The sequence below is a fragment of the Nansenia antarctica genome (genome assembly GCF_963989245.1).
Source record: "Nansenia antarctica genome assembly, chromosome: 16".
NCBI classification, from domain to species: Eukaryota; Metazoa; Chordata; class Actinopteri; order Argentiniformes; family Microstomatidae; genus Nansenia; species Nansenia antarctica.
The window spans coordinates 18490200-18515469 of NC_137686.1; the positions used below are offsets into that span (position 1 = coordinate 18490200).

General features: G+C 45.3%; 1 protein-coding gene across 1 annotated transcript; it reads left to right on the plus strand.

Annotated features, from left to right (window-relative positions):
• The first annotated feature begins 403 nt into the window (after nt 1-403).
• On the plus strand, nt 404-25245 carry yes1 (YES proto-oncogene 1, Src family tyrosine kinase). The gene is made up of 12 exons (XM_080546489.1): nt 404-605; nt 7708-7998; nt 9139-9238; nt 9793-9891; nt 10461-10564; nt 11609-11758; nt 13625-13780; nt 16120-16299; nt 16532-16608; nt 17706-17859; nt 19210-19341; nt 22649-25245. Exons 2-12 carry the CDS (start codon nt 7716-7718, stop codon nt 22855-22857), a joined length of 1644 nt encoding a protein of 547 aa, XP_080402615.1. The 5' UTR covers nt 404-605; nt 7708-7715; the 3' UTR covers nt 22858-25245.
• The last annotated feature ends 25 nt before the right edge of the window (nt 25246-25270 follow it).

Below are 25270 nucleotides of genomic sequence, written 5' to 3' on the forward strand. Positions count from 1 at the left end.
AGTTTAAAATCTCAGCTTCAGGCGGCCATATTGTATGGAGTTAATCTTGAGCCAAATTAAATCAAAAGCAAATAAATATTTTGTGAAAAAAAAAATCCACTTTGGATTTTTTTTCCCCACAAAATATTTCTTTGCTTTTGATTTAATTTGGCTCAAGATTAACTCCATAATAATATTGTAGGATGCGTTACGTTACCCTACAGCCAAAGCATTGGGGGCAGTGCGCCTCTCCGCTGGCCTCCCTGGCTGCTCCCTACACTTCTCTATTGTTATGGGACATTCAATGCAGTCTGTCTTCACCGGTTCCGGTTCTCAAGCTTTCCGTTCGCAGGCGGTGATTCCCGGTTTCGACCCGTCCCGTAGGCGTATTTGATCGTCTCACTTTGTTTATCTGATTCTAAAAGCGGTGCCGGTTGGAGTTGGAAGGGATTTCTCGATTCAGGGATTTGGAGTGAATTTAACAACACAACATTTGGAGGCGGTGGAGTAGCCTTGGAAATCGGGATGGGACAGACAGAACTCTGAGATTTCACTTTATAAACTAGTGGAGTGAAGGACAGACGACGCATGTGACTGTTACAAGAGAAGGGTCGCCGCTTTTTCAGGTAAGAAAATTAAATGTTTCCCAGACGAGTCGGAATCGGAAGATCCCGTTTGGGTTTGGAAGTCAGGTGGCAGGGCCTTTTTTTTTTCTTTCTTACTTCGCGAAATGAACAGGGAAAAGTTGCGAGTTTAACAGTAGACGGGCTACAATTATTCACTACAATGTATCGAGTCATGCCCTTAATAATAATCGGTAGGTTTATTTCAAACGAGAACGACCGTGTTTGTATAAAGGAGTGCATGTGAATAGATCAACGTGGTGAAACGTTCCTCTCGTCTTCGATTTCCTGGTCTTTGCCTTATCGATCTCTCTCAACCCACTCAGATGTTACAGAGTCAAGTCGTGAGCTTAGAATGATAAGGTTCTGTCTCCGTTTAGAATGATAAGGTTCTATCTCCGTTTAGGGTTGTTCAGAGATATTGAGCGTCAAAGTTTTTACATTCCAGCGGCATTATGTTCTGTGAGATGGAACCTTTGTATTTTATGAATTACTAACTCAAACATGTCAACATTTAAAAAAAATAACACCACACAGGCATTAATAAACACCCAATGGATCAGATTATGTAAAAAACTCAATTTTGACAAAAATGGAGATAGAACCTTATAATTCTAACGTCACGAAATCCTATTTTAGGGGGTCCATTTGGTTTCGGTGTATTCACTGTAGCCTATCAGAGCACCATTTATACATACATTTACTTTCTTGCCCTTACATGGAAATAAGGTCGCCATATTTAGATAACTGTTTATAAGCGCTTGGACAACTCAATTGGTCACAATGTTTCCCCCTCATATGATTAAAAGGGATATTTTTTTGGTAAAATGTAAAGATGTTTCTATCATGTTGATTTGGCATCAACGATCAGAGAGACAGCATAGATAACTTTATTACCAACCCACAACATCTCTAGATAGTGATTTGCTTATTATAACAGATGTATAAATTATGGGGTGGTTGGGTTGGGGGGGGGGGGTTAAGAGAGAGAGAGAGAGAGAGAGAGAGTTTGTGTGTGTGTGTGTGTGTGTGTGTGTGTGTGTGTGTGTGTGTGTGTGTGTGTGTGTGTGTGTATGTAGGCGCAGTAGCGCCACAGTAATCCTTCCATGGTAATCCCTCTGTGAGTTCAGCCTCAGTCCACTGGACAGTCATGTTGTCTCTCTCCATGTCTGCCACACACACACACACACACACACACACACACACACACACACACACACACACACACACACACACACACACACACACACACACACACACACACACACACAGAGGAGTGATGAACACTAACAGGTGGCATGGGCTGAAACAAGGATGTGTGACAAGCTAAGGCACATGAATGATATTCGCTCCTTCCCTAGGGCTTGTCCTGAGAGCACTATCTTTTAAAATAATTAAGTTCTGTAAGTTAAAGAGTTTATGGTTAAGATTACTAGAGTCTAAGCAGCTCATAGTAGGGATAGTAGGGATGAAATGTTGCAGTCACGGTCTCACTAAATCGGGCTCTCAATCCAGAGATGAGATTGTGGGATCCAAGATTACAGTCATGCAATGTGTGATCCTTTGACATGGTAACATCGAACTGTAGGGAAGAAACACAGCAATTTAAGGCTCCATATTATGATTAAAAGAGACCTGAGAAGTTTGCCGCAGATTTCGACAGATTTAAAAGTTAACTGTAGGGTTTCACTCTTGAAATAAATGTCACCCTTGTGAAATGTTGCTGGTTTAGAGGAGGAGAGAGTGCCCCTCTTTTTAGCCTAGTGAAGATAGTTCTCGCTATCTGTCTCCTCCTCCTCTCTCTCTCTCTCTCTCTCTCTCTCTCTCTCTCTCTCTCTCTCTCTCTCTCTCTCGCTTTAGCCTTTGACAGGCACAGCAGGTGGCCTCGGTGGCATGAATGGATTCGGAAGGAAGTCCGTCCCGTCCCCCTCCCCCCTCCCCCCACTTACTGTGAGTGGCAGTGATGGCGGGCTGCCATGGTGATAAGACTGTACTGCATCACAGAGAGCGTGCCAGAGCAATTTCAGAGTTACACTTTAAAGAAGCAGTCAGCCTCACCCTCACTGCCGTTACGTCCCAACTTTCCCTGCTCTGTGCTGCGTATTTACTAAACAAATACTGCATACTGCTCTGCTTCAGTCAACAACAACGTACCATGTTTGTTTCAGTTACACTGACGCGGATATTCCTGTTTATAGTAGCAGAATGTCTAATGTTCTTTTTGTTCAACCAATATTCAACAAAACAAGTTCAGAGGTCCTGATAAGCGTGATAAACGACCATATACAGTGAATTGTATTCAATTTTAGGAGTACAAGTGTTGCAGTGTTGATACCAGTAACCTGTTTTTAATCATGTTAAACCCCAGTACGTTTCCACATGCATTTACAGAACAGGGAGGCTGACTGTAAGGCTTTATAGTGGACTGTATGTGAGTGAATAACCTTACTCAACAGCCCAAAGGTTGCCAAGGCCAAGCCCTGTCTGAGAACACTTCAAGGTTAGCCTCCATCTTATCTGATTAACTAGAATGAGAATGTGGGTTAAGAGTCACATGCATGTTCCTGTTGAGTACATCACAGTAAGTAAGTAAGTAAGTGAGTCTATGCAAATATCCAAGCATGTGTCAACTGGATGATCATTATTGGTTAAACTCCTACTCATGAGTCATCCTTTGATATAGCTGAATTTGGGATTGACCCATTTCAATGTACGAAAATGATAAAAGTCATTCATGGATACCAGGGATTACTCTCATTGTATCCCTCCCATTGCTCTCTGAATAGAGTACGCCAGTCATGTCTGAGGAGTAGAACCAGAGTGTTTCCAGACCAAGGAAAAACTCTGGGCCCTAGTTTTTTAGTTAGGCCTTATGTTCAGGAAGTTTCCCAACACTTCAGGAGTGGAGTGGAGCGGAGGGACCAGTTGCTGCTCTGTCCCTCTCTCAAACCCCTCTGCATCTCCACCCCCAGTCCCGGTGTGTACACCCCCCAACCCCAGTCCCGGTGTGTACACCCCCCAACCCCAGTCCCAGTGTGTACAGCCCCCAGTCCTTCATGCCCATGTCCCTTATCTGGCATGACTTTGCCGGCACAGGACTTCACGTATGTACTCATTGGGCCGGCCGTTGAAGCCAGTTCTTTTTTTTTTTTACACTACTGCTGTGAGTGTGTAACACTCCCCACACATTGTGTGTGTGTGTGTGTGTGTGTGTGTGTGTGTGTGTGTGTGTGTGTGTGTGTGTGTGAGTGTGAGAGTGAGAGTGAGAGAGTGTTTGCGTGCACGCACACTCTGCTGCTTATCACACCATTCTGCCGCTATCTCCATAACATAAAGCAGCTCTTTCATTTTTCACAGAACCACCTCCATCTCCGTACAAGACCATTAAACCCAGTCATGTGGATTACTTGAACCAATGAAAGAACTGCTGGTTGATTCTGGCATTTTGAGCTTCCTTCTTCGTGTTGTTGTCAGACCTGGCTGAGCCTGAGTTCCTGGCAATACTCCTAAAGCACATCTTTCCTTCCTTCCCCCCCTCCCCCCTTTCCTTGGAAGAAATTACTGATTTGACGTGACTTGATTGGTGAAGGCAATGCAGTGGAAAGCCTGATTTGACTAATCCAATCATGCTAGATCAGTGATCACTTCAAGGAAGGGAGGAAGGATGGTTGCAGTTTTAATGTATTTGTACGGATGGGACGTGTCTGCAGACGCTTGTTATCCTCTCACCCTGTAGAAAGAGAATAACAATGGCCACATTTCTCATGGCTGATCTTTGTGTCTCTATAACACACAGCCTCACATAGGAAGCCTGCCGCAAGAGAGAGGATCAAATAATCGGCCTGTAATTTGATTTGCGGCAGAGTCGATTTCAGCCGTCATTAGTTGCGGGTGGGAATTTGTCATCAACATCAAGAGATAAAAGCGTTGGTGATGACTGAGACTCATTCCAGAAAACATTGTCATTCCTCCCCTCCCACTTTCTCTCTCTCTTTTGTGTATTAATTCCCTCTCTACATTCTCCCTCAGTGACTTTCTCTCTATATTGTGTATAAAGAGGTATCTGGAAGACACAACTAGTGTATCTGATTGATCATTGTGGGGGGGGGGGGGGGGTTATTCAATCCCCTCTATTGTTATTAAAGGTGGTTAACCCGTCGGCTGTTTCTGACCATTAGGCCTCTACCACCCTGTGGGTTCTCATTAGCGTTTGTAGCGCTCTGCGTTAGCATGTCTGTAGGCCTGGATAAGCCAGTGAGCTGGCAGGGCATGCTCCATGGGGGAGCCAGTTGACAGTAACAGTGTACTCTTACCACTGGTTCCCTTTGTGTCCGACAAAGCCACTTTGAAACGGACAGGGCGGACAAAAGACCCCGACGACCAAAAGCCTCTGGAAAGAAGAAGTGAAAATGGAGATTTCATCGGTTCTTCGTTCCTTCCTGGACGGTCAGACATCACGGCGTGTTGAAGCCTTTTGCTTGACTCGTTTATTTCATTTGTTTGTGAAATACTGTGCGTAAAGAACTGAATACAACACGATACATACTGTTGTGTCGGATTCCAGTTTTGCGAGTGGTTCCATTCCATACAAGACAAGACGTAGTTGTGGCGTCAAAAGAATGGAAATGGAAGCCAGTATGGGAAAGCGCTCCAGGGGCTAGAGGGTCAGGGGGACATACCATACACAATGACAAATGTCGCAGTCCCAGAGGACATGGCTTTGTTAGCCTTTTTTCCGGCTCTTCTAAAAAGAACATATTGTTCCTCGTTTGTACAGCGGGATCATTTGAGGGTAGTCGTGATAATCCCCCGTTTGTTGCCTCTTCCCAGTGGCAGCTTTGCTGTGTTACTGTCTTCTGCATAAATCATCATCTTAAACAGGGGATATATCTCTGGATAAATCATAAAGCATTTGTCTTCGGGGGGGGAGTTCCTACTACATACTTCTGTATGTGTAAAGAAAGGCCTCTCGTGAATCTTGTTGGGGCGTTGAACCGATTGGACACGCCTGATCATGTGCCAGAACCTCTAGGACTCGCTAGGACTTGTGTTTCTGTTCACGGTCATGGCCGAAGTCCTCAGGGAATAGAGCTGGGATGAGACTGGTGTCTTCCATTAGTGGGAGGGGTGTGTGTTTGTGGGCGCGGGGGGGGGGGGGGGGGGGGAGTGCTGGGGGGGGGGGAGTGCTGGGGGGGGGGGTTGGGCTTTCTTTCCCCACAATACTCCCTCGATTAGCTGTCATGTGTTAACCATGAATAACAAAATGCCTAAAGAATAGAACTGGCTTTGAGGAGCTTGATCGAGGGAATCTGTAGCTGTGTCTAGCAAAAGCATGTTTTGTTTTTGTTCTGTGTCACATGACCCTCGCCAGTAATGACAAGAACATGAACAAGACTAGTCTGCTCATCCTCCTCCTCCTCCTCCTCAGTCTGGCCACACCAGGATTATCCAGTCACACTGGGGGGATAACACTCACTTCCAGAGCCCCCACCAGCCACCATGTTTGTTTGCTCTGCACCCGGGGTCAGTCATTAGTTAGCTTTAGCGTTACTGCTAAATGGCTCGTAAGCCTATTTGTGTGCATTGTTGGCATTCGGGATCATGGAACAGTTGACGCACAGGTCAGGATAGGGTCAAAGGTTAGGGTTAGGGAGGTCCTTGTCTGGATGGGATGCCCTCTGCTTCTCTGCGAATGGCTTCCGAATGAACATTGTTGTCATTGCGGGAACACTGTCTGTTAGCAGGAGGCTTGGCAGTTCTTGTTGAGGAGGATGTCTTGTTGAGTAGACCCTATACAGTCAATGGAACAGACGGACCCGTCTTGTATGCCTTTTATGTGATCTTTGTCTGCTGGAAAGAGTTCAGACGGGTCTTGAGGCGTGTGTGTGTGTGTGTGTGTGTGTGTGTGTGTGTGTGTGTGTGTGTGTGTAAGCAGGCGTAGACAGTGCTGGGTTCATTGTGGCAGTGAAAATGGGGGCCCATCCGTCCGTGACACCGATGTGTACACAATGTTAATGCTCTCTCTGCTCTGAGGAGACAGAGCTGCTTTTGTATGCCAATAGTATGCGGGTGACCATCAGTCTCTCTCTCTCTCTCTCTCTCTCTCTCTCTCTCTCTCTCTCTCTCTCTCTCTCTCTCTCTCTCTCTCTCTCTCTCTCTCACACACATTTCACCCTGCTCTTCCCTCTTTCCTTCTCTCGCCCCCCTCCCCCCCCTCTCTGTTCACCTCTTGGATTGCTTTTTCAGTCAATTCTGCTTTGACAAGGAGAGCAATTCAACGTCCCATCCATCTGAAATAAGAAGGATGGGCATATTGATCAATGACTCTCATGGGGGTTTATATGAGGTGCTGTTTGTGATTCAGAGAAGGTTTCACACTCCACACAGCCACTACCGAAGCTTAGTTCCTCCATTACACACACACACACACACATACACACACACACAGCCCTTGTCCTACTGTTTGCTGGCATACTACATGTTCCCATTCTCCCAGCCTGCATGGGACAACACCTGTTCCTCTCTGTCACGGCATTCCTCTATGATCTTGGAAACACAAGTAAGCACAGCAGACCCACAGATGATGCTGTCATCTACCAGGCCTGGCCAGTGGGTTTAACAGAAAGACAGACACACACACACACACACACACACACACACACACTCTTTCACAGTCAGTATCAGGTTGAGCACCGAGGGGAATCCCTGGAACAGTGAGTTGCTTGTTACCACCCTCAGATCTGCATTAGGGATGGGCTGATTTATTAATCACTTGGAGAAAGCATGGCTATAGGCTACAATGTGATAGTTGTGGTTTGGCTAGGAAGGTGTTATTTTGAGTCATGCGAGACCTGATGATTTCTGTGTGAGAAAGTGTTATTGAGACATGAATGCCTCAAGCGATGCACTTTTATTGACATTCGCTCACTTTCCCACTCGTGCAACCTGAATCCCTGCAGCTAAATACACAACATGTCTAGGTAGAATTCAGCCCTAAGGTCACTACTGTTTTGCCTATTGTTTTACGTTACTGTACTGTTAAAGCTTACAGCCAACCAGCTAAGCTAAGCTAACCATGCTAAGCTAACCATGTCTTGTTCTCCAGGCTTGACGATGGGTTGTGTCAAGAGCAAAGAAGACAAAGGCCCGACTCTGAAGTACCGGCCAGAAAATTCCGGCCAGGCGCCCGTCAACACCCACCTGGGCCACTACGGCCCGGACCCCACCCTCATGGGCCAATCACCTGGTCCGAAGGGCCCCGCCAACAGCTACAACAACCATGGCTCCGCCCTCACGCCCTTCGGAGGGGCGTCGGCTGTGATGACGCCGTTCGGCGGCGCTAACTCTTCTTTCTCCTCGGTGACCGTGAGCAGCCCGTTTCCTGGCGTGGTGCCAGGTGAGTCCAAGCATAACAAACACACATCGCCATGGGTCCTTTCCAGGAAGTAAATGTAAGCTTCGAATTAGAATAGCTTCTCTTGTGTTCAAAGTCATCATTTCTTGGGACTTTACAAAGGATGGACTGACTAGAATTTTTTTTTGAGTTAAAACGTTAAAATGTGTTTGTCCTTATAGATGCACGACTGTATTGCATGTCTGGTATGCATAGTTTATGAACAACAGATGTTATGCAAATGAGACTGGTGAAACAAGATACTCAATATGTCATCCATAAACAGAATCTCAAAATAGAACTGTAAAAAAAGTTGACAGGGTTTCGCATCGAGGCAGCTCTCAGCTGCGTGCTTTGCGCTGACTCGGTATAGCGATCACTTTTCAGTAATGTGCAGTAATGACTAGTTAGTGAAATCAAAGTCCTATGTTGCAAACAGAATGGGCATTTTTATGTTCTGGCCATCCACATCGAATCGATTTGAAGAAACATAATTGCTGACACACAGACATGTCAATCATCGTAGTTTTTTTTTCCAGAATAATAACGAGCAACTTGGGATAGAATCGTTTAACATATTCGTATTCGGGTACATCCCTAATTTGTACAGTGTGTCTGTGTGTCCTGCCCTTTAGCCTCTGTTTTGGGATGACAGTCCTAATCACCCTCCCCCCTCCCCTCCGCTCCATTCCCAGGGATAATCCGATCTCCAGGGGCTGGTTAGATCTAATCCCGAACAGTAAATTTCCTCCTGCAGATAAACAAATCAGACTTCTGTTGTCTGACTGCACTTTATCAAATCTTAAGCCTGCTTTCATCAGAGCCTGTGAAGTGAACACAACACACACCCTCTCAGGACGGCATGCTATTCATTCTCCTAGATGGAGATTGATTGAGGCACATCGATTCTCTTTCAACCCTGTAGTTTCAGATTCACCTTTATTGAATTGGAGTCCCAGACAAATAAAACGTTAACTGATTATATCTACTGTTTCGAAGGACATTTTTTGAGCTTTCAGCATTGCATTGTCTACAGTGCTACCGTTCAATCAACAGAAGATGTGTTACCTGTCCAAGGTGTGCAGACTGGTTGGTACTCTAACCACTTGTCTAATCCTCATACCCCGATGTCCTATTTTTTAGGCGGCGTGACCTTTTTTGTGGCCTTGTACGATTATGAAGCTAGGACATCAGATGACCTGTCGTTCAAGAAGGGGGACAGGTTTCAGATCATCAACAACACGTAAGTACCCGGCCGGCCTTTTGCATTTCTGTATGTGTTTGCCCATGAGTAAAGAAGTGTCTTTAACATGTGTTTTTGCACAGTGACATCATCCTCCAACATGGCGTGGGATTGGCCTGGATTTCTGTGCCTGCGTGTGTTTGCATGTGGTTTTGTTTTCTTTTTGATAATCCTGCGCTGTATTCTAACCAGATATCGGGGTTGAAAGCTGTCTGGGTTAATGGATCTTTTCAAATGGGCCATCTGGTTTGTTCACTGACTCACGTTTTCTGCAGAGAGCAAATCAAATAGAGATAGCAAAGCTGACACGCAGCTCGATAATGCCTCTTTCTTCCACTGCTTTTAGCTTTGACCTACCATCATTCATGAAACATGTTCTACTGACAAAGAACCAGTTCTACCATACTGGTCTAATATAAGCTTGACGTGTCATTTAAGTCCGTGCTTGAAGGACGAGCGGTCGTTGGATAGAAGGACCTGCTCTGAGGTAAAGCCCCTCTATCTGCTGAACGGATAAAAACCAATTTGTGTTTCTCACCTCTCTGTGTCTCCAGGGAGGGAGACTGGTGGGAGGCGCGCTCCATCAACACGGGGAAGAAGGGCTACATCCCCAGTAATTACGTGGCCCCGGCCGACTCTATCCAGGCAGAAGAGTAAGACCCTTTCCCCTCCTCCCCCGTCTCTCCCCCAGCCCCCCCCATCCCCCCTCTCTTCCCCATCCCCCGTCTCTACGTGCCCTGTTATTGAATCAACCCATCTAGCGTCTCTGGCCTAATTAAGACAGCATGATGGCCGGTCACCCACTCTGACTAACCAACGCATGCACGCATGAGCGAGAGACAATGGATGGTGTATTGTCACTTAGAGAAGATGACATTCCACTGGCCTTCCAATCTTTTACCCAGACAGAGTGATGGTTTAAGGGGCGGGGGTGTTTTTTAAACTGGTTTTGGCAACATTCTTGGTGGGTGACTGTGGCTGTAGTGACGTTATGAACGAAGCCTTCGTGCCAGATGTTTGAAGTGGTTCTATCACAGCTTGTCAACACACTATGAATCTAAGGTAAATGGGTCCATTGTAGATAATGTTAGCTAATATCACCATTGGCCTGCAAACAGCACTTCCTGGTTTCATGATGATTCAGTTAAATGTTACAGCCTGATTGGTGTAATTTGCTCCATGCTTAAAACCTCCTGTCTCTGACCTTATGCTATTTGTACAGATGGTACTTTGGTAAAATGGGTCGCAAAGATGCAGAGCGACTTCTTCTGGTCCCGGGAAATCAGAGAGGCACGTACCTGGCCCGAGAGAGTGAGACAACCAAAGGTACTGGAAGTGATTATTCTCAGCATGGAACACGAAAACGGTCAATGTAGACTCAACAACACAGAAAACTATCAGTGTAGATTCAACAACACAGAAACTATCAATGTAGATTCAACAACACAGAAATTATCAATGTAGATTCAACAACACAGAAACTATCGATGTAGATTCAACAACACAGAAACTATCAATGTAGATTCAACAACACAGAAAACTATCAGTGTAGATTCAACAACACAGAAAACTATCAGTGTAGATTCAACAACACAGAAAACTATCAGTGTAGATTCAACAACACAGAAATCTATCGATGTAGATTCAACAACACAGAAAACTAACAATGTAGATTCAACAACACAGAAAACTATCCGTGTAGATTCAACAACACAGAAAACTATCGATGGAGATTCAACAACACAGAAAACTATCAGTGTAGATTCAACAACACAGAAAACTATCGATGGAGATTCAACAACACAGAAAACTATCAATGTAGATTCAACAACACAGAAAACTATCAGTGTAGATTCAGCAACACAGAAAACTATCAGTGTAGATTCAGCAACACAGAAAACTATCAATGTAGATTCAACAACACAGACAACTATCAGTGGAGATTCAACAACACAGAAAACTATCAGTGTAGATTCAACAACACAGAAACTAACAATGTAGATTCAACAACACAGAAAACTATCGATGTAGATTCAACAACACAGAAACTAACAATGTAGATTCAACAACACAGAAAACTATCGATGTAGATTCAACAACACAGAAAACTATCAGTGTAGATTCAACAACACAGAAAACTATCAGTGTAGATTCAACAACACAGAAATCTATCAGTGTAGATTCAACAACACAGAAATCTATCGATGTAGATTCAACAACACAGAAAACTATCGGTGTAGATTCAACAACACAGAAAACTATCAGTGTAGATTCAACAACACAGAACACTAGCGATGTAGATTCAGCGCAGAAACAGACATTGTGAAGGCCTGCCTGTTCTGAGTCTCTGCTGTCTGGTCATCCATCCAGGAGCCTACTCTCTGTCCATTCGGGACTGGGACGACGTGAAGGGAGACAATGTGAAACACTACAAGATCCGTAAGCTGGACAACGGCGGCTACTATATCACTACACGGGCCCAGTTTGAGAACCTCCAGAAACTGGTCAAACACTACACAGGTATGTACTGTAGCCTACTTCACTACCTATCCCGCTCAACACTGGGTTGACACTGACAGTTGTCTAGCGGGGGAGGCTGGTGGAGGTAGAAATGGGAGGACGCGTGGATGGAGGCATTACCATGAGCCCGTCTTCTGTTTTCTACCTCCACCCGCCTCCCTAGATTGTAGCCTCCCTCGCTGTATAAACCCGCTCACCACTGTGTTGTTGACAGTCGTCTAGGTAGCACTTGAACTAAATGGTTATTTATAATTGCTACGTGCACATTCCAACCCTGAGCCAATCCTGTCATTACCTCTGTAGCCTGCATGCTACACGTGTTATTTACCCCTAGATGATACGGTGCGGTCAGACGGGTGCGTAATCGCTAGTCCCTCAGACCGTGGGCCCGTGTTTTCCGACAGTGCCAATGAGCAGCGCGAGTGCCAAGACCGTCATTTTGGCTGCAAGCTTTGTTGCGTCATTCGCTTGAAAATAACCATTCATGGCGGTTGTCATTGATGCAGTTTCGGGAGGTAACGCTTCAGGCGCGAGATGATGCATTGTTCAGTCGCGTGTCGCGGATGCATTCACCCCCCCGAAAAAAAGTGTTGATGTGATATGATGTGTTTGGACGAGACTTGTCCCCCCTTGTCTTGGATTAGCGATCACAAGTGGGTCAACACGCCGCAGCCTGAGAGATGGGCCTTACCCTTGACTGTGATGGCTCTAGTGCTGTCCCAAACGACTATTTTTCTAACGATTAATCTAGCGATTATTTGATCGATTATTCGATTAGTCTAACGACTAATTTATCGGTAAGTCTAACGATAATTTTTGTGCTGTAAAAAAAAAAAAAAAAAAAAAAAACGTATTTGTCTCCACCTCACTGCTATGTTTAGCCAACTTGAATGCCAACATGGCCATTTAGAAGTCTGTCCATCACCACAACACATAGCTAGCTAACGTTACTCTCGCTGCTATGTTATGATTAGCTAAATTAATGCTAACGTAGCATGCGAGCTACGAGCTAGATAACGTACAGTAGGTGCTCGCACCACAATGACAATAGGCTACTGTAGCTAGCCAGCTACATAGCTAACGTTACTAACACCAGAAGACAAGACATACGAACTGTGGTGAGCTACATTGCTTGTGTAACATTAGCTAGTAGCTATCCATTTTTCACTCATACACTTAATTGTCTCGCCTGGTAAAATAAAAGTAAAAAAAAAAAAAAAAAAAAAAAAAAAAAACGCCATTTTGTTTATTTACGACTAACCGACGCATATTACGCTAACCGACGTATTGACGTAGTCGATGACGTCGACGACGTCGAATAATCGTAACAGCCCTAGATGGCTCAGATAGCATGACAGTCACCCAGAAGAGAGATTCCCAAAGCTAACCATTAGAGATTACAGAAGTATCTCATGTCCCCCCCCTCCCCCTCCATAGAACGTGTTACTAGCTAGTTAATGATGCCCCCCCCTCCCTCCCCCTGCATAGAACGTGTTACTAGCTAGTTAATGATGCCCCCCCCCTCCCCCTCCATAGAACGTGTTACTAGCTAGTTAATGATGCCCCCCCCTCCCCCTGCATAGAACGTGTTACTAGCTAGTTAATGATTCCCCCCCTCCCCCTCCATAGAACGTGTTACTAGCTAGCTAGTTAATGATGCCCCCCCTCCCCCTCGATAGAACGTGTTACTAGCTAGTTAATGATGCCCTCCCTCCCCCTCCATAGAACGTGTTACTAGCTAGTTAATGTTGCCCCCCCCCTCCCCCTGCATAGAACGTGTTACTAGCTAGTTAATGATGCCCCCCCTCCCCTCCCCCTCCCTAGAACGTGTTACTAGCTGGCTAACGGCGTCCCTTCCTTGTGCAGAGCATTCGGACGGCCTGTGCTACCGTCTGACGGTGGTCTGTCCTACGGTGAAGCCCCAGACCCAGGGCCTGGCCAAGGACGCCTGGGAGATCCCCCGAGAGTCCCTCCGCCTGGAGCTCAAACTGGGCCAGGGCTGCTTCGGAGAGGTGTGGATGGGTAAGAGACACAAACGGACTGCACTTCTATATAGCGCCTTACTCCAAAGCGCTTTACAATGGCCTTTCATTCACCCATTCACACACACATTCACACACCAATGGCGGCCAAGCTACCATGCAAGGCTCCGGTCCGCTCATTGGGAGCAATTTGGGGTTCAGTGTCTTGCCCAAGGACACCTCGACACGTGGCCAGCTGGGGATCGAACCGCCGACCTGGCGATCATTAGACCCCGGCTCTACCTCCTGGGCCACAGGAATTGTCCATGAATACATGAGCGCAAACATGCATGACCAAATATGGGCACGTGTTTATAAGTGAATGCAAATATCCGTGAACAAATATGTGCACGCATATGTATTCATGGCCACACTTGCAATGGAATGTGTGTACTTATGTCTATAACATCCCCACATATAGTGTATTCATTTGCATAGTACTCCCACCACATTCAGTCAGGCATGTAATTCATGTTTGTATGCATGTACACACACTTCTTATGGCACACATCAACTGTCACTCTCCCCCCCCCCCCCCCCCCCCCACACACACACACACATACATACAAACACACAAACACACACACTTACATACACAAACACACACACTTACATACACAAACACACACACAAACACACACACACACACACACACACACACACACACACACACACACACACACACGGCTCCTCCAGCCTCTGGCCTGCCTGTGAATCTTAGTGCTTTAGTGAGCTCTGCTCTCTCATCACTCAGGCTCTCATCAGGCTCCAACCTGCCAGCCCCCACAGTACTATGCAATCCCAGGAATGTCTCTCTCTCTCTCTCTCTCTCTCTCTCTCTCTCTCTCTCTCTCTCTCTCTCTCTCTCTCTCTCACACACACACACAGCATTTTCTCACACACACACACACACACCATTCTCTCTCTCTCACACACACAACATTTTCTCACACACACACACACACCATTCTCTCCCTCTCTCTCCCTCTCTCTCTCTCTCTCTCTCTCTCTCTCTCTCGCTCTCTCTTTCTCTCTCTCTCTCTCTCTCTCTCACACACACAGCATTTTCTCACACACACACACACACACACACACACACACCATTCTCTCTCTCTCTTTCTCTCTCTCTCTCTCTCTCTCTCTCTCTCTCTCTCTCTCTATATATATATATATATATATATAGGTTCTTATCTAATAGGTTATTCTCTGGACCACCCCCATATCCTATAGTATCTCAGTGCGTAATCGATATTTACACTCATCTCCTAAATTGTTTATGTTCATTTCTAATTCACCTCTACACGTGTGTAGTGGCGTGCGGTAGGATAGGATCCACTACGTATGACTCACATACACTGTGGTGTATCCTACACCACACTTATAGCCAAGTGTATCCTACCTGTGTGTGTCTCCATTGTTCTGAGTTTGTTCAGGGTGAATTACCTATTGACATTGTGAAAGGTCAGTCGTGGCTGCGAGGGAGGTAAACCTTCTGTCTCAGGTCTTTGTGTGAGCTGTGAGTAAGTGGCAGGATAAGGACATGACTGATGTTTTGGCTGAGCTACTCGAAGGAAGTACAGGTCCTGCGGCTTCGCTGCTCACGTAGACACTCGCGCGTTACCACGTAACGTTGTATTGTTAGCCAAAGTTGGTACATGTACATTCACATTTTAGACATTTACAGACGCCTTTATCCAAAGTGACCGACAACAAATACATTTGTCTAAGTAAGTGAGTCATCTATCCATCAAACATCATAAGAAAAATGAATTATGCTAGGACCAGGGGCCATTGGCAGTCACAATGCTAGAAGAAGAAGCAAGAATTATTCTTCTCAGTATTATTATTCTATTATCGTTTATTTCCAGTAGAGAAACTGTACAGGGGGGTAGTGAGGATGAAGAGGTCTTTATCCTGTTGCTTTGCTGCTCACGTAGAGAGACTGCTCTTTACCATGTGAGGTTGTATCCTTAGCCAAGTTGGTAGTTAGTGACACAAGGGAATAGAAACCGAATCTAGCCATGTATTCTTCTCTTCTCACTCGTGCTCAGATTTGAATGTGTTGCATATACGGTAGCAAAATTCCAGTAAGTTTGGGAAACTACTAACTAAACTATGGAAATCATAACAATATGGGTTTCAATATGGAAACTTTGGAAATGATCAGAAAGTTTCCCAAACTTACGGGAATTCTGCTGTTTGCAAATGCGTCTCTGTTTGATCGCTCTCTTACAGACCTTGCACAGTTACTGTATTAGCGTTATGTTAACAATAATTATTATTACGTTTTTCTAGATTTGATGCAAAGAATAGGTCCTTACAATCAGTTATTTTGTTCAGGCGTATGGAACGGCACCACTAAGGTGGCCATCAAGACCCTGAAGACGGGCACCATGTCCCCCGAGGCCTTCCTGCAGGAGGCCGGCATCATGAAAAAGCTTCGCCACGACAAACTGGTACCTCTCTACGCTGTGGTGTCTGAGGAACCCATCTACATAGTCACTGAGTACATGGGCAAAGGTAATGACACACCGCCAGACACACACACACACCAAACCACACACACGGACACAATTGTGAATGCCCAAGTTATTAGACACTAGAGGAAGCAAGCAAGAGCAAAGGGAGAAGTTATACAGTAGAACCAAGAGGTCCCTTGTCCCTTTGATGGAAAATGCCAAGTCACTATCATATAAGTCTGATGACATGGATGAGGGTCATTGTATTAACAACCGTTGTGTCATTTTTACAGGAAGCTTGCTGGACTTTCTGAAGGAGGGAGACGGCAAATATCTCAAACTGCCTCAGCTGGTGGATATGGCTGCACAGGTAGGTAGAGCTACAGGAGTTGTAGCTGTGTGTGTCTGTCTGTGTGTGTGTCTGTGTGTGTGTGTGTGTGTGTGTGTGTGTGTGTGTGTGTGTCTGTGTGTGTGTGTGCGCACATACCGGGTCCCTTGACGAGAAGGTTTCAGTTAGTTCCCTGTCTGGTTGTCATAAGTATTTATTCATATCTGAGCTGACATCTCTCCCTCGTCCCTGCATGTCTGCCTCTCCCCCGTCCCTGCCTATGTGCCTCTCCCTCTCCTCCGTCCCTGCCTGTCTGCCTCTCCCTCTCCTCCGTCCCTGCCTGTCTGCCTCTCCCTCTCCTCCGTCCCTGCCTGTCTGCCTCTCCCTCTCCTCCGTCCCTGCCTGTCTGCCTCTCCCTCGTCCCTGCCTGTCTGCCTCTCCCTCTCCTCCGTCCCTGCCTGTGTGCCTCTCCCTCTCCCTCGTCCCTGCCTGTCTGCCTCTCCCTCTCCCTCGTCCCTGCCTGTCTGCCTCTCCCTCTCCCTCGTCCCTGCCTGTGTGCCTCTCCCTCTCCCTCGTCCCTGCCTGTGTGCCTCTCCCTCTCGCTCGCCACTTACTGCCAGGAGCACTTACACACAGCCCCTCAGGGGCCACTTAAGTCTAGTGTGTCGACCGCACACTCTGTGATAGGCGCTTAATACAGCTCTCCTTACCCATCCCGGGGCGCTCGGCAGAGTGGAAAAGTGTTTTGAGAACTAGAGAGCGGTGGCTCGGAGCACACAGAGGAACGGGAAAATATCAGCGGTTCTCTCAGCGGTTTGTTCGTCAGTATGACAAGTCGTTGAGCGATCTCTCTTCGAGATAGAATGCTGAATGCTCATCTCTCTCTCTCTCTCTCTCTCTCTCTCTCTCTCTCTCTCTCTCTCTCTCTCTGTATTCACCCTCCTGTCAATCACCCTTCCCTGCCTCCACATCCTCCCTGACGTTGAGCATACGTACAGTATCGTCACTGACAACCGGCAGACTGAATGAAATGATTTAGCTCTGGAAATCTGGTTTCAGCCGATCCGACGTGTCCTCGGTATTAGGTCTTGTTTATGGGTTCACCCTAAAGACATTGCCCCCCCCCCCCCCTGTCCCAGATCGCTGACGGCATGGCCTTCATAGAGAGGATGAACTACATCCACAGAGACCTGCGGGCGGCCAACATCCTGGTGGCAGACAACCTGGTGTGTAAGATCGCCGACTTCGGCCTGGCCAGGCTGATCGAGGACAACGAGTACACAGCCAGACAAGGTGAGTTCAAAGCCGGAGCTCATGGTGGCCCGTAATGGTGACCCAGAGACCATTCCCACACACACACACACACACACACACACACACGTTTCTTTGCTGTTGTTCTTCCACTCCCCCACCCCCACCTCCCTCCTGTTCCATTTCTTGGTCCTCAGAGGTATTCTCTCTCTCTCTCTCTCTCTCTCTCTCTCTCTCTCTCTCTCTCTCTCTCTCACTCTCTCACTCTCTCACTCTCTCACTCTCTCACTCACACACACACACACACACACTGGTGACACCTGGTGGTATCTATTTCCATCCAATTGAATGCTTGATTTTTTTCACTGTTGTCGGCTGTCCCCAACAAAATGGCATCAACCGCTTTCTCATCAGTATTACAAAGTCATCCTTTCCAGTAAGATGACAAAGGAGTTCTGTCACTGTCCAGCCACACCAACTCTGTCTCATCTCATTGTAACTCTGTTTTCATCTCATTGTAACTCTGTTTTCATCTCATTGTAACTCTGCTTTCATTTCATTGTAACTCTGCTTTCATCTCATTGTAACTCTGCTTTCATCTCATTGTAACTCTGTCTCATGTCATTGTAACTCTGCTTTCATCTCATTGTAACCTGCCTCCATCTCATTGTAACCTGTTTTCATCTCATTGTAACTCTGTTTTCATCTCATTGTAACTCTGCTTTCATCTCATTGTAACTCTGCTTTCATCTCATTGTAACCTGCCTCCATCTCATTGTAACCTGTTTTCATCTCATTGTAACTCTGTTTTCATCTCATTGTAACTCTGTTTTCATCTCATTGTAACTCTGCTTTCATCTCATTGTAACTCTGCTTTCATCTCATTGTAACTCTGTTTTCATCTCATTGTAACCTGTTTTCATCTCATTGTAACTCTGTTTTCATCTCATTGTAACCTGTTTTCATCTCATTGTAACTCTGTTTTCATCTCATTGTAACTCTGCTTTCATCTCATTGTAACTCTGCTTTCATCTCATTGTAACTCTGCTTTCATCTCATTGTAACTCTGCTTTCATCTCATTGTAACTCTGCTTTCATCTCATTGTAACTCTGCTTTCATCTCATTGTAACCTGCACAGCATTTACACTACTGTTCTCTTGCAGTACGACTGGTCCTGCTGTTGTACAACTTCCATCACATTATTACCTTATTCTACTTTTTTTTTTTATGAATTACCTTACTTATGTTACTTTATTCTATTATCGTTGATTTTGTATTCTGCTGCAATGCCAATGTCGAAGAACCTGAACCCAAGAATTTTGACTCTTGTGTACTGGCACATTGGCTGTAATAAAGGCGGTTCTGGTTCTGTCTCCCGTCTCTCTCCACAGGAGCTAAGTTCCCCATCAAGTGGACGGCCCCCGAGGCGGCCCTGTACGGACGCTTCACCATCAAGTCAGACGTCTGGTCCTTCGGCGTCCTCCTTACTGAGCTGGTCACCAAGGGCAGAGTGCCGTATCCAGGTAAGGAGGCTTTTTCCTCTGGAGAATGGTCCGGTTGTACTTGATTTTGATTTTGATTTGTTGGTGTTGTTGAGAAATATACTGGCCTTTTTTCCCTTCTTTTTTTATGGGGAAGGAGATGCATTTTTAACCAGCAATAAGCGAACCGAAGTCTTTGAAGTTTCGCTTCTAGTAGCGTGGTTTGGATTGATTCACACTGATGGCTGATTAGTTCTTGGGACAGTGGATTTCTGTCAGGGATTTGGCACGGCACGGGGGTGCCGATGGTGAATGTGATTTATCTCCGGATCCAATCCAGGTCTTATCACACTAGCTCTGCCCCCTGCTGTCCTAGGAAGGTACTGCCGTGTGTTGGGATTATCAGTGGAGGTCAGTGGGCTCTGCCATGTACAGAGACTGCCACTGATGAAAGAGACCGGGCGGGAGCCATCTGGCTGGCACAGTGACCGAGCCTTGTTTACCGCCATCTGTCCATCTGTGGCGTCTTGCTCACTGAGGGTGAACTCAGTGTATCTGCTGCCTTTAGGGCTGCTATGGTCGTGGAGGGGTAACTGAAGGGGCTGTACTCAGCCTTTCAGAGACTGAGTGGGTTGACTCACGGAGCTGTTTTACTGTACGTGTCACCACTCATTTGGAAGAGAATGAAAGAGGATCACTGAAGCATCAATTTCCACAAAAGCCTCTGGAATAGGATGGAAGCACACATGCGCCGGGCCGAGGTGGTAACAAAAGTACTGCACTGTCATGACACAGTGACTATCTCCCTTCTGATTCATTGTCATCCGTATATATAATTATACGATACGACTCCATAAAAAAAGAAAGTTGTGGCTAAGGAAGTGTAGGCTGAGACGCATGCAGAGGCCTAAACGATGCCAACACATCAAACAGCGCGCAGGCCTCGAGGCAAACCCCCATAACCCCATACGGATCCAGACATTGGCAGTTGCTCCAGCCCTCTCCCCTTTCAGAGTGTGAGAGAATCTGATCTGTCCCACAGAGAGAGAGAGGCGGGGGTGGGGTGGGAGGGGGTGGGGGGGGCTGGGGGGGCTGGAGAGGATGTGGTGGTGTCCATACCACTGGCTCTCTGTCATAAACTCTTTTAGCTCTGGCCCATCTCCCCTGAGAGCTGCCCGTGTCACTGGGTTCAGGACGTCCGTGTCTTCCTGCCCTAGTGAGCGGGGGAGGCTATCAGAGGCAGAAATCGGAGGACGTGCTCATTGTACCACACAGAATGGAGTAAGGAATGGTATCACCCGTCCTCCAATTTCGAGCTCTCCCAGCCTCCCCTGCCCGAGAGAGGGATCCTTCAATTCCAGGCACGGCACCGTAGACACAGTCTGTAAGGCTGAAGGCACAATGACGATAAAATATGCCATTATAGTACGCCTGATCCAAAACCACTCTGACATTTGTCGGGTACCTTTTTATGACATTGTTTATGACTTTGTGTAATGATTTCCCGCTTATGATGGTCTATAATCGTCCCAGCCCAGCCAGTACAACTTCCTCATTACCTAGTTAGTTTATTGCCTCTTGTCTTCCATTGGACCAGTCATGTGCTTAATGATTGATCATTTTTAATCTTATTGTGTTTTTTTATTTTTTTCTTTATATATATACCGTTGTGCAATTGTGAATTGTATTATATTGCATTGCTCAGCTCGATTCAGTCTTTTGGCCGCGAGCCCGAATAAATAGATCAACTCCCAACTAGGGGTGGGACGATTAGAAAATGTCATGTCACGATTATCGTGGGCAAAATAATCGCGATCCACGATATTATCGCGAGAATTAAAAAAAAAAGAAAAAAAAAAAAGACTTTTTTTTTGAATGCCAATAAAACACACTGTAATCACTTTAACTTAGATTTTGTTGTATTTTTATTGAATCATGTTAATAACATTAACATCATTTTAAAAACATCTTGACAAAAATAAAAATCTTAAATAAGGTAATGATAAATTATAAGGTATCACTGCATAAATAAAGGGGAAAAATACTGTCAAACAAAACTTGAACACTGACACTTTTCTGTCATCAAACTGAGTGCTAGCCTTGTGGCTTAGAGACTTGAAAGCTTCAAGATAGGTTAAAGTGCAAAAATGTCAACATGTTCACTTTTTCTGCCTTTAGCTGTGCTCGGAGAGGTGTGAGTATGTGCCCACTGGCACTAAACACTCTCTCTGAAGGAACACTAGTTGCAGGTATGCATAGAAGCCTGCATGCAACCCTGGAAAGGTGAGGCAATGGACACGGGGCCGATGCAGCCATGGTGAGAAGGCTAGCATACGTTAGTGACTGACTGACAAGGCTGACTTGACAGTCACGTTACCCATGCAGGCTGAACAATCACGCGAGACAAATTTCTGTGACGATATTCGCGCGCGGCTCATGTGAGAAATCTCAATTATATTACTATTTCTTTATAACATACGATTATGACATCCTCCCTCTCGCCAGTTTGGGGCAACATAGACTTCTCCCCTGGTGCCACGGATAGGGGTTTCAAGCGGTGGGACAGCAAAGGGATGGTTACTATCGGACATTTATATGATACGGAAATAGTACTTTCATTTGACCAATTATGTAAGAAATATGACCTACCACGAAATGAGTTTTTCAGATACCTTCAGATACGAAGTTTTTTAAATAGCCAAAAAGACACTGGCCTCTGTCACCAACCCTCTCCGCTGGAGGAGATAGTCTCTGCTGGAAAGACGAGAGGCATTCTGGGGTTTGGGTATAGAGCACTTTCGAAATATGATAAAGGCAACCCTGCATTTACGCCCAAAGACTGGAATAATGACCTGAACATTAATACTGATGAAGCAACTTGGTCACTAATATGGCAATCGGCAAACGACATCTCAATCTGTAATAGGATGAAGGAAACGCAATTTAGACTACTACAACGTTTGCAGATTACTCCCCAACTTCGACATAAAATGGATCATAACAAATCGGAAATGTGTACAAAGTGTATTACCGAGGTTGGGAGCTTTGTTCATTGTGTTTGGACTTGTAGATATATAGATGATTACTGGAAAGGTATAGTGGATAAAATTCATCTAATTCTAGATGTTACATTGGATAAGGACCCCATGTGTCTATTGTTTGGGTCATTTAAAAATAATAATAAAAAAATAAAAAAAATAAAAAAAAACGATTATGACGATTATTCAACTAATTAAAATTCTCCGCGATAAAGTTATCGCGGGTGTTTTTATCGCGATTAACGATAAACACGATAATCGTCCCATCCCTACTCCCAACTCACACACTGTCTCTGCTGTGTCTCTGGTAGGCATGGTGAACCGAGAGGTCCTGGAGCAGGTGGAGCGAGGCTACAGGATGCCCTCCCCCCAGGGCTGCCCCGACTCCCTCCACGAGATGATGAGGCTGTGCTGGAAGAAGGAGGCGGACGAGAGGCCCACCTTCGAGTACCTCCAGTCCTTCCTCGAGGACTACTTCACCGCCACGGAGCCGCAGTACCAGCCCGGAGACAACCTGTAGGACCGTACCGTCAACATAAGGGATAAACCTGTAGGACTGAACCATCTGCCCCAAGCACAGGGGACTACCTGTAGGACTGTACCATCAGCATAGGGGACTACCTGTAGGACTATACCATCAGCATAGGGGACTACCTGTAGGACTGTACCATCAGCATAGGGGACTACCTGTAGGACTGTACCATCAGCATAGGGGGACTACCTGTAGGACTGTACCATCAGCATAGGAGACTACTTCTAGGACTGTACCATCACCGTTAGGGGACAATTTGTTGGACTAAACCATCTGAGCCAACGACCAACATGTGGTACGAGAGCTACACCGCTAGCCAAGGTAGAGCCTGAGGGCTAGAGAGCATGTAGCTGGAGTCCTACAGACACAGACACTGACTATACTAGTCCCCAAACCACTCTGGTACATCCGCCTCATCATCCTCCCCGATAAACTCTTTTGAAAGGGGACTTGAAAGTGTTCTGTATGGTTGGGAAGGTAGACATGGTCCCCTTTCCTTGATGGCCCATGCAAATAATGACATCCTTTGTCTGGTCGGTACAACGTGTGTACTTTCGGGAAGCTTACATGGGCACGGTTTGGGACAGGTTCACTTGGTGCCCCAGTGAAATCTAAGCTCCCTGGCAATCCAATTAGAACAGTCAGTCCCTATGGGTTGACCAGGATACTGTGACGTATGTACGCGGGTGTATTAACAAAGCAATGAATTTTGGACTGATGGCTTGTTTGCATTTGAACAGGTTTTTGCTGTTGCTTCAACGTTAGGATGTTTCATTGTATTTCCTCCCCTCTGTCTCTCTTTTTTTTCTTTTTTCTTTTTGTTTTTGCTCAAATTCTGGATCATCTTTCAAATTGGGATCTTTTTTGTATGTACAGAAGTTTCGATTTGTCTTATTTAGTTGGCTAGGACGTTTCAAAGTGACCAATGACTGTGGTGGGGTGGGATCTTAAAGCAAGTGCTGTGTGACTGTATGTTCTAAGATGGAGAGAGGGAATGTGAAGAAAGAGAAAGGACGAGGAGAACCATGTAATTCAGAATGTATTGAATGAAAAAAGTGGATATATTGAGAGAGCAAATGTTTTCAGCAGGTTTGAACGGTTCAACAAAGAAAGAGAGAGAGAATTCTAAGTGATTTTTGTATGTTTTGTCTATGTGGTGATCATGTGGTTTTACTCCGCTTTTTCATTTTTTTTAATGCTATGTGGGAGTTTTAATTTGTTAACTTTAAATCAAATGTGGCAATAAGAGGTATTTTCATGATCCCCAAGGGCCAACACCCAAACATTTCTGTGACATTTTATAAATGTTTTAATGTTTTAGTTATTTCCTAGACAGCTGCTAAATAACAAGTGACAACATTACACATCTCATTGTGAATTATGTGAAATGTGTGTCTGTCCTTTTTATTTAACATGTACAGTAAGATCATTGAGGAAGTATTTTTTATGGAAAAGAGTCTTTGCTCCAGAATTACTTGGTCTCTATCATATCATGGCACCAACTACCACCGGCCTTACCACACAAATCATCATGTACTGCTACACAGCATCCATCAATAAAACACTACGCAACAGTCTATCCTAGTTTTATCCACAAAGCATTGAAAAGCACCTAGAAAACAGTTGATTATGAATGTTGACCAAACAGCCCTACTGGATTTCTATGGGAATATCGCCCCCTGCAGTTCAGCATTGATCAGTGCTCTGCAATATCTAGTTGTTTAAATAAAGGTTAAATCAAAAAAAATAGTCATCGCAAGAAATGGAGAACAATTGTAAAAATGTTGCATGAACAAGAACATTGTCTTCTGGACGTCAACTAGGTTTACTACCTGGTTTTGAACACCTTAATGTTCCATATTCTTCAATGCTCATCATAAACAACCAATGCACAACATGTTAAAAATGCCTTTAATGTCCAGAGCACTGTACCAGTCAGTAAAACGTTATAGTTGCAGATTCACAGCAAATACCTATAATGTCTGGATACTGTTATGTCATTCATATCCTAGAACATATAGGATAACATCTAACATCCTAGAAACCAGGACTGTGTATATCTGTCTAGTAGAATAGATAATGACTCCATCAACATGTAAAGCTATGCAAAATATGTTCTTGAATGAAGGTGGATGGTGGTAAGAGATTTATCGGTACTGCGTGTCCCATTTCACGATGCCCACCCCGGAGTCCTGTAGTATTGAGACAGACTTTTCTGTTGTTAGCCCAAGGTACTATAGGGGGATTGGTGATGAGGTCAACCACCCCTTTTTGTGGTTCTTCCATTAAGAGGAGGAAGTCAAGGGCTTTGGACAAAGTAGTGAAAACCTTTTGTAGATGTTTTTGTTTGTTTTATCATTTTGAGAGAACCTAATAATGTGATCCTTCTGGATGTCGGGCT

Coding starts and splice junctions, on each gene's coding strand:
- yes1 (XM_080546489.1), top strand. CDS start 7,716: ATGGGTTGTGTCAAGAGCAAAGAAGACAAAGGCCCGACTCTGAAGTAC. Junction 11,759..13,624: donor ACTGGTCAAACACTACACAG/GTATGTACTGTA, acceptor TTCCTTGTGCAG/AGCATTCGGACGGCCTGTGC. Junction 19,342..22,648: donor GGGCAGAGTGCCGTATCCAG/GTAAGGAGGCTT, acceptor TGTCTCTGGTAG/GCATGGTGAACCGAGAGGTC.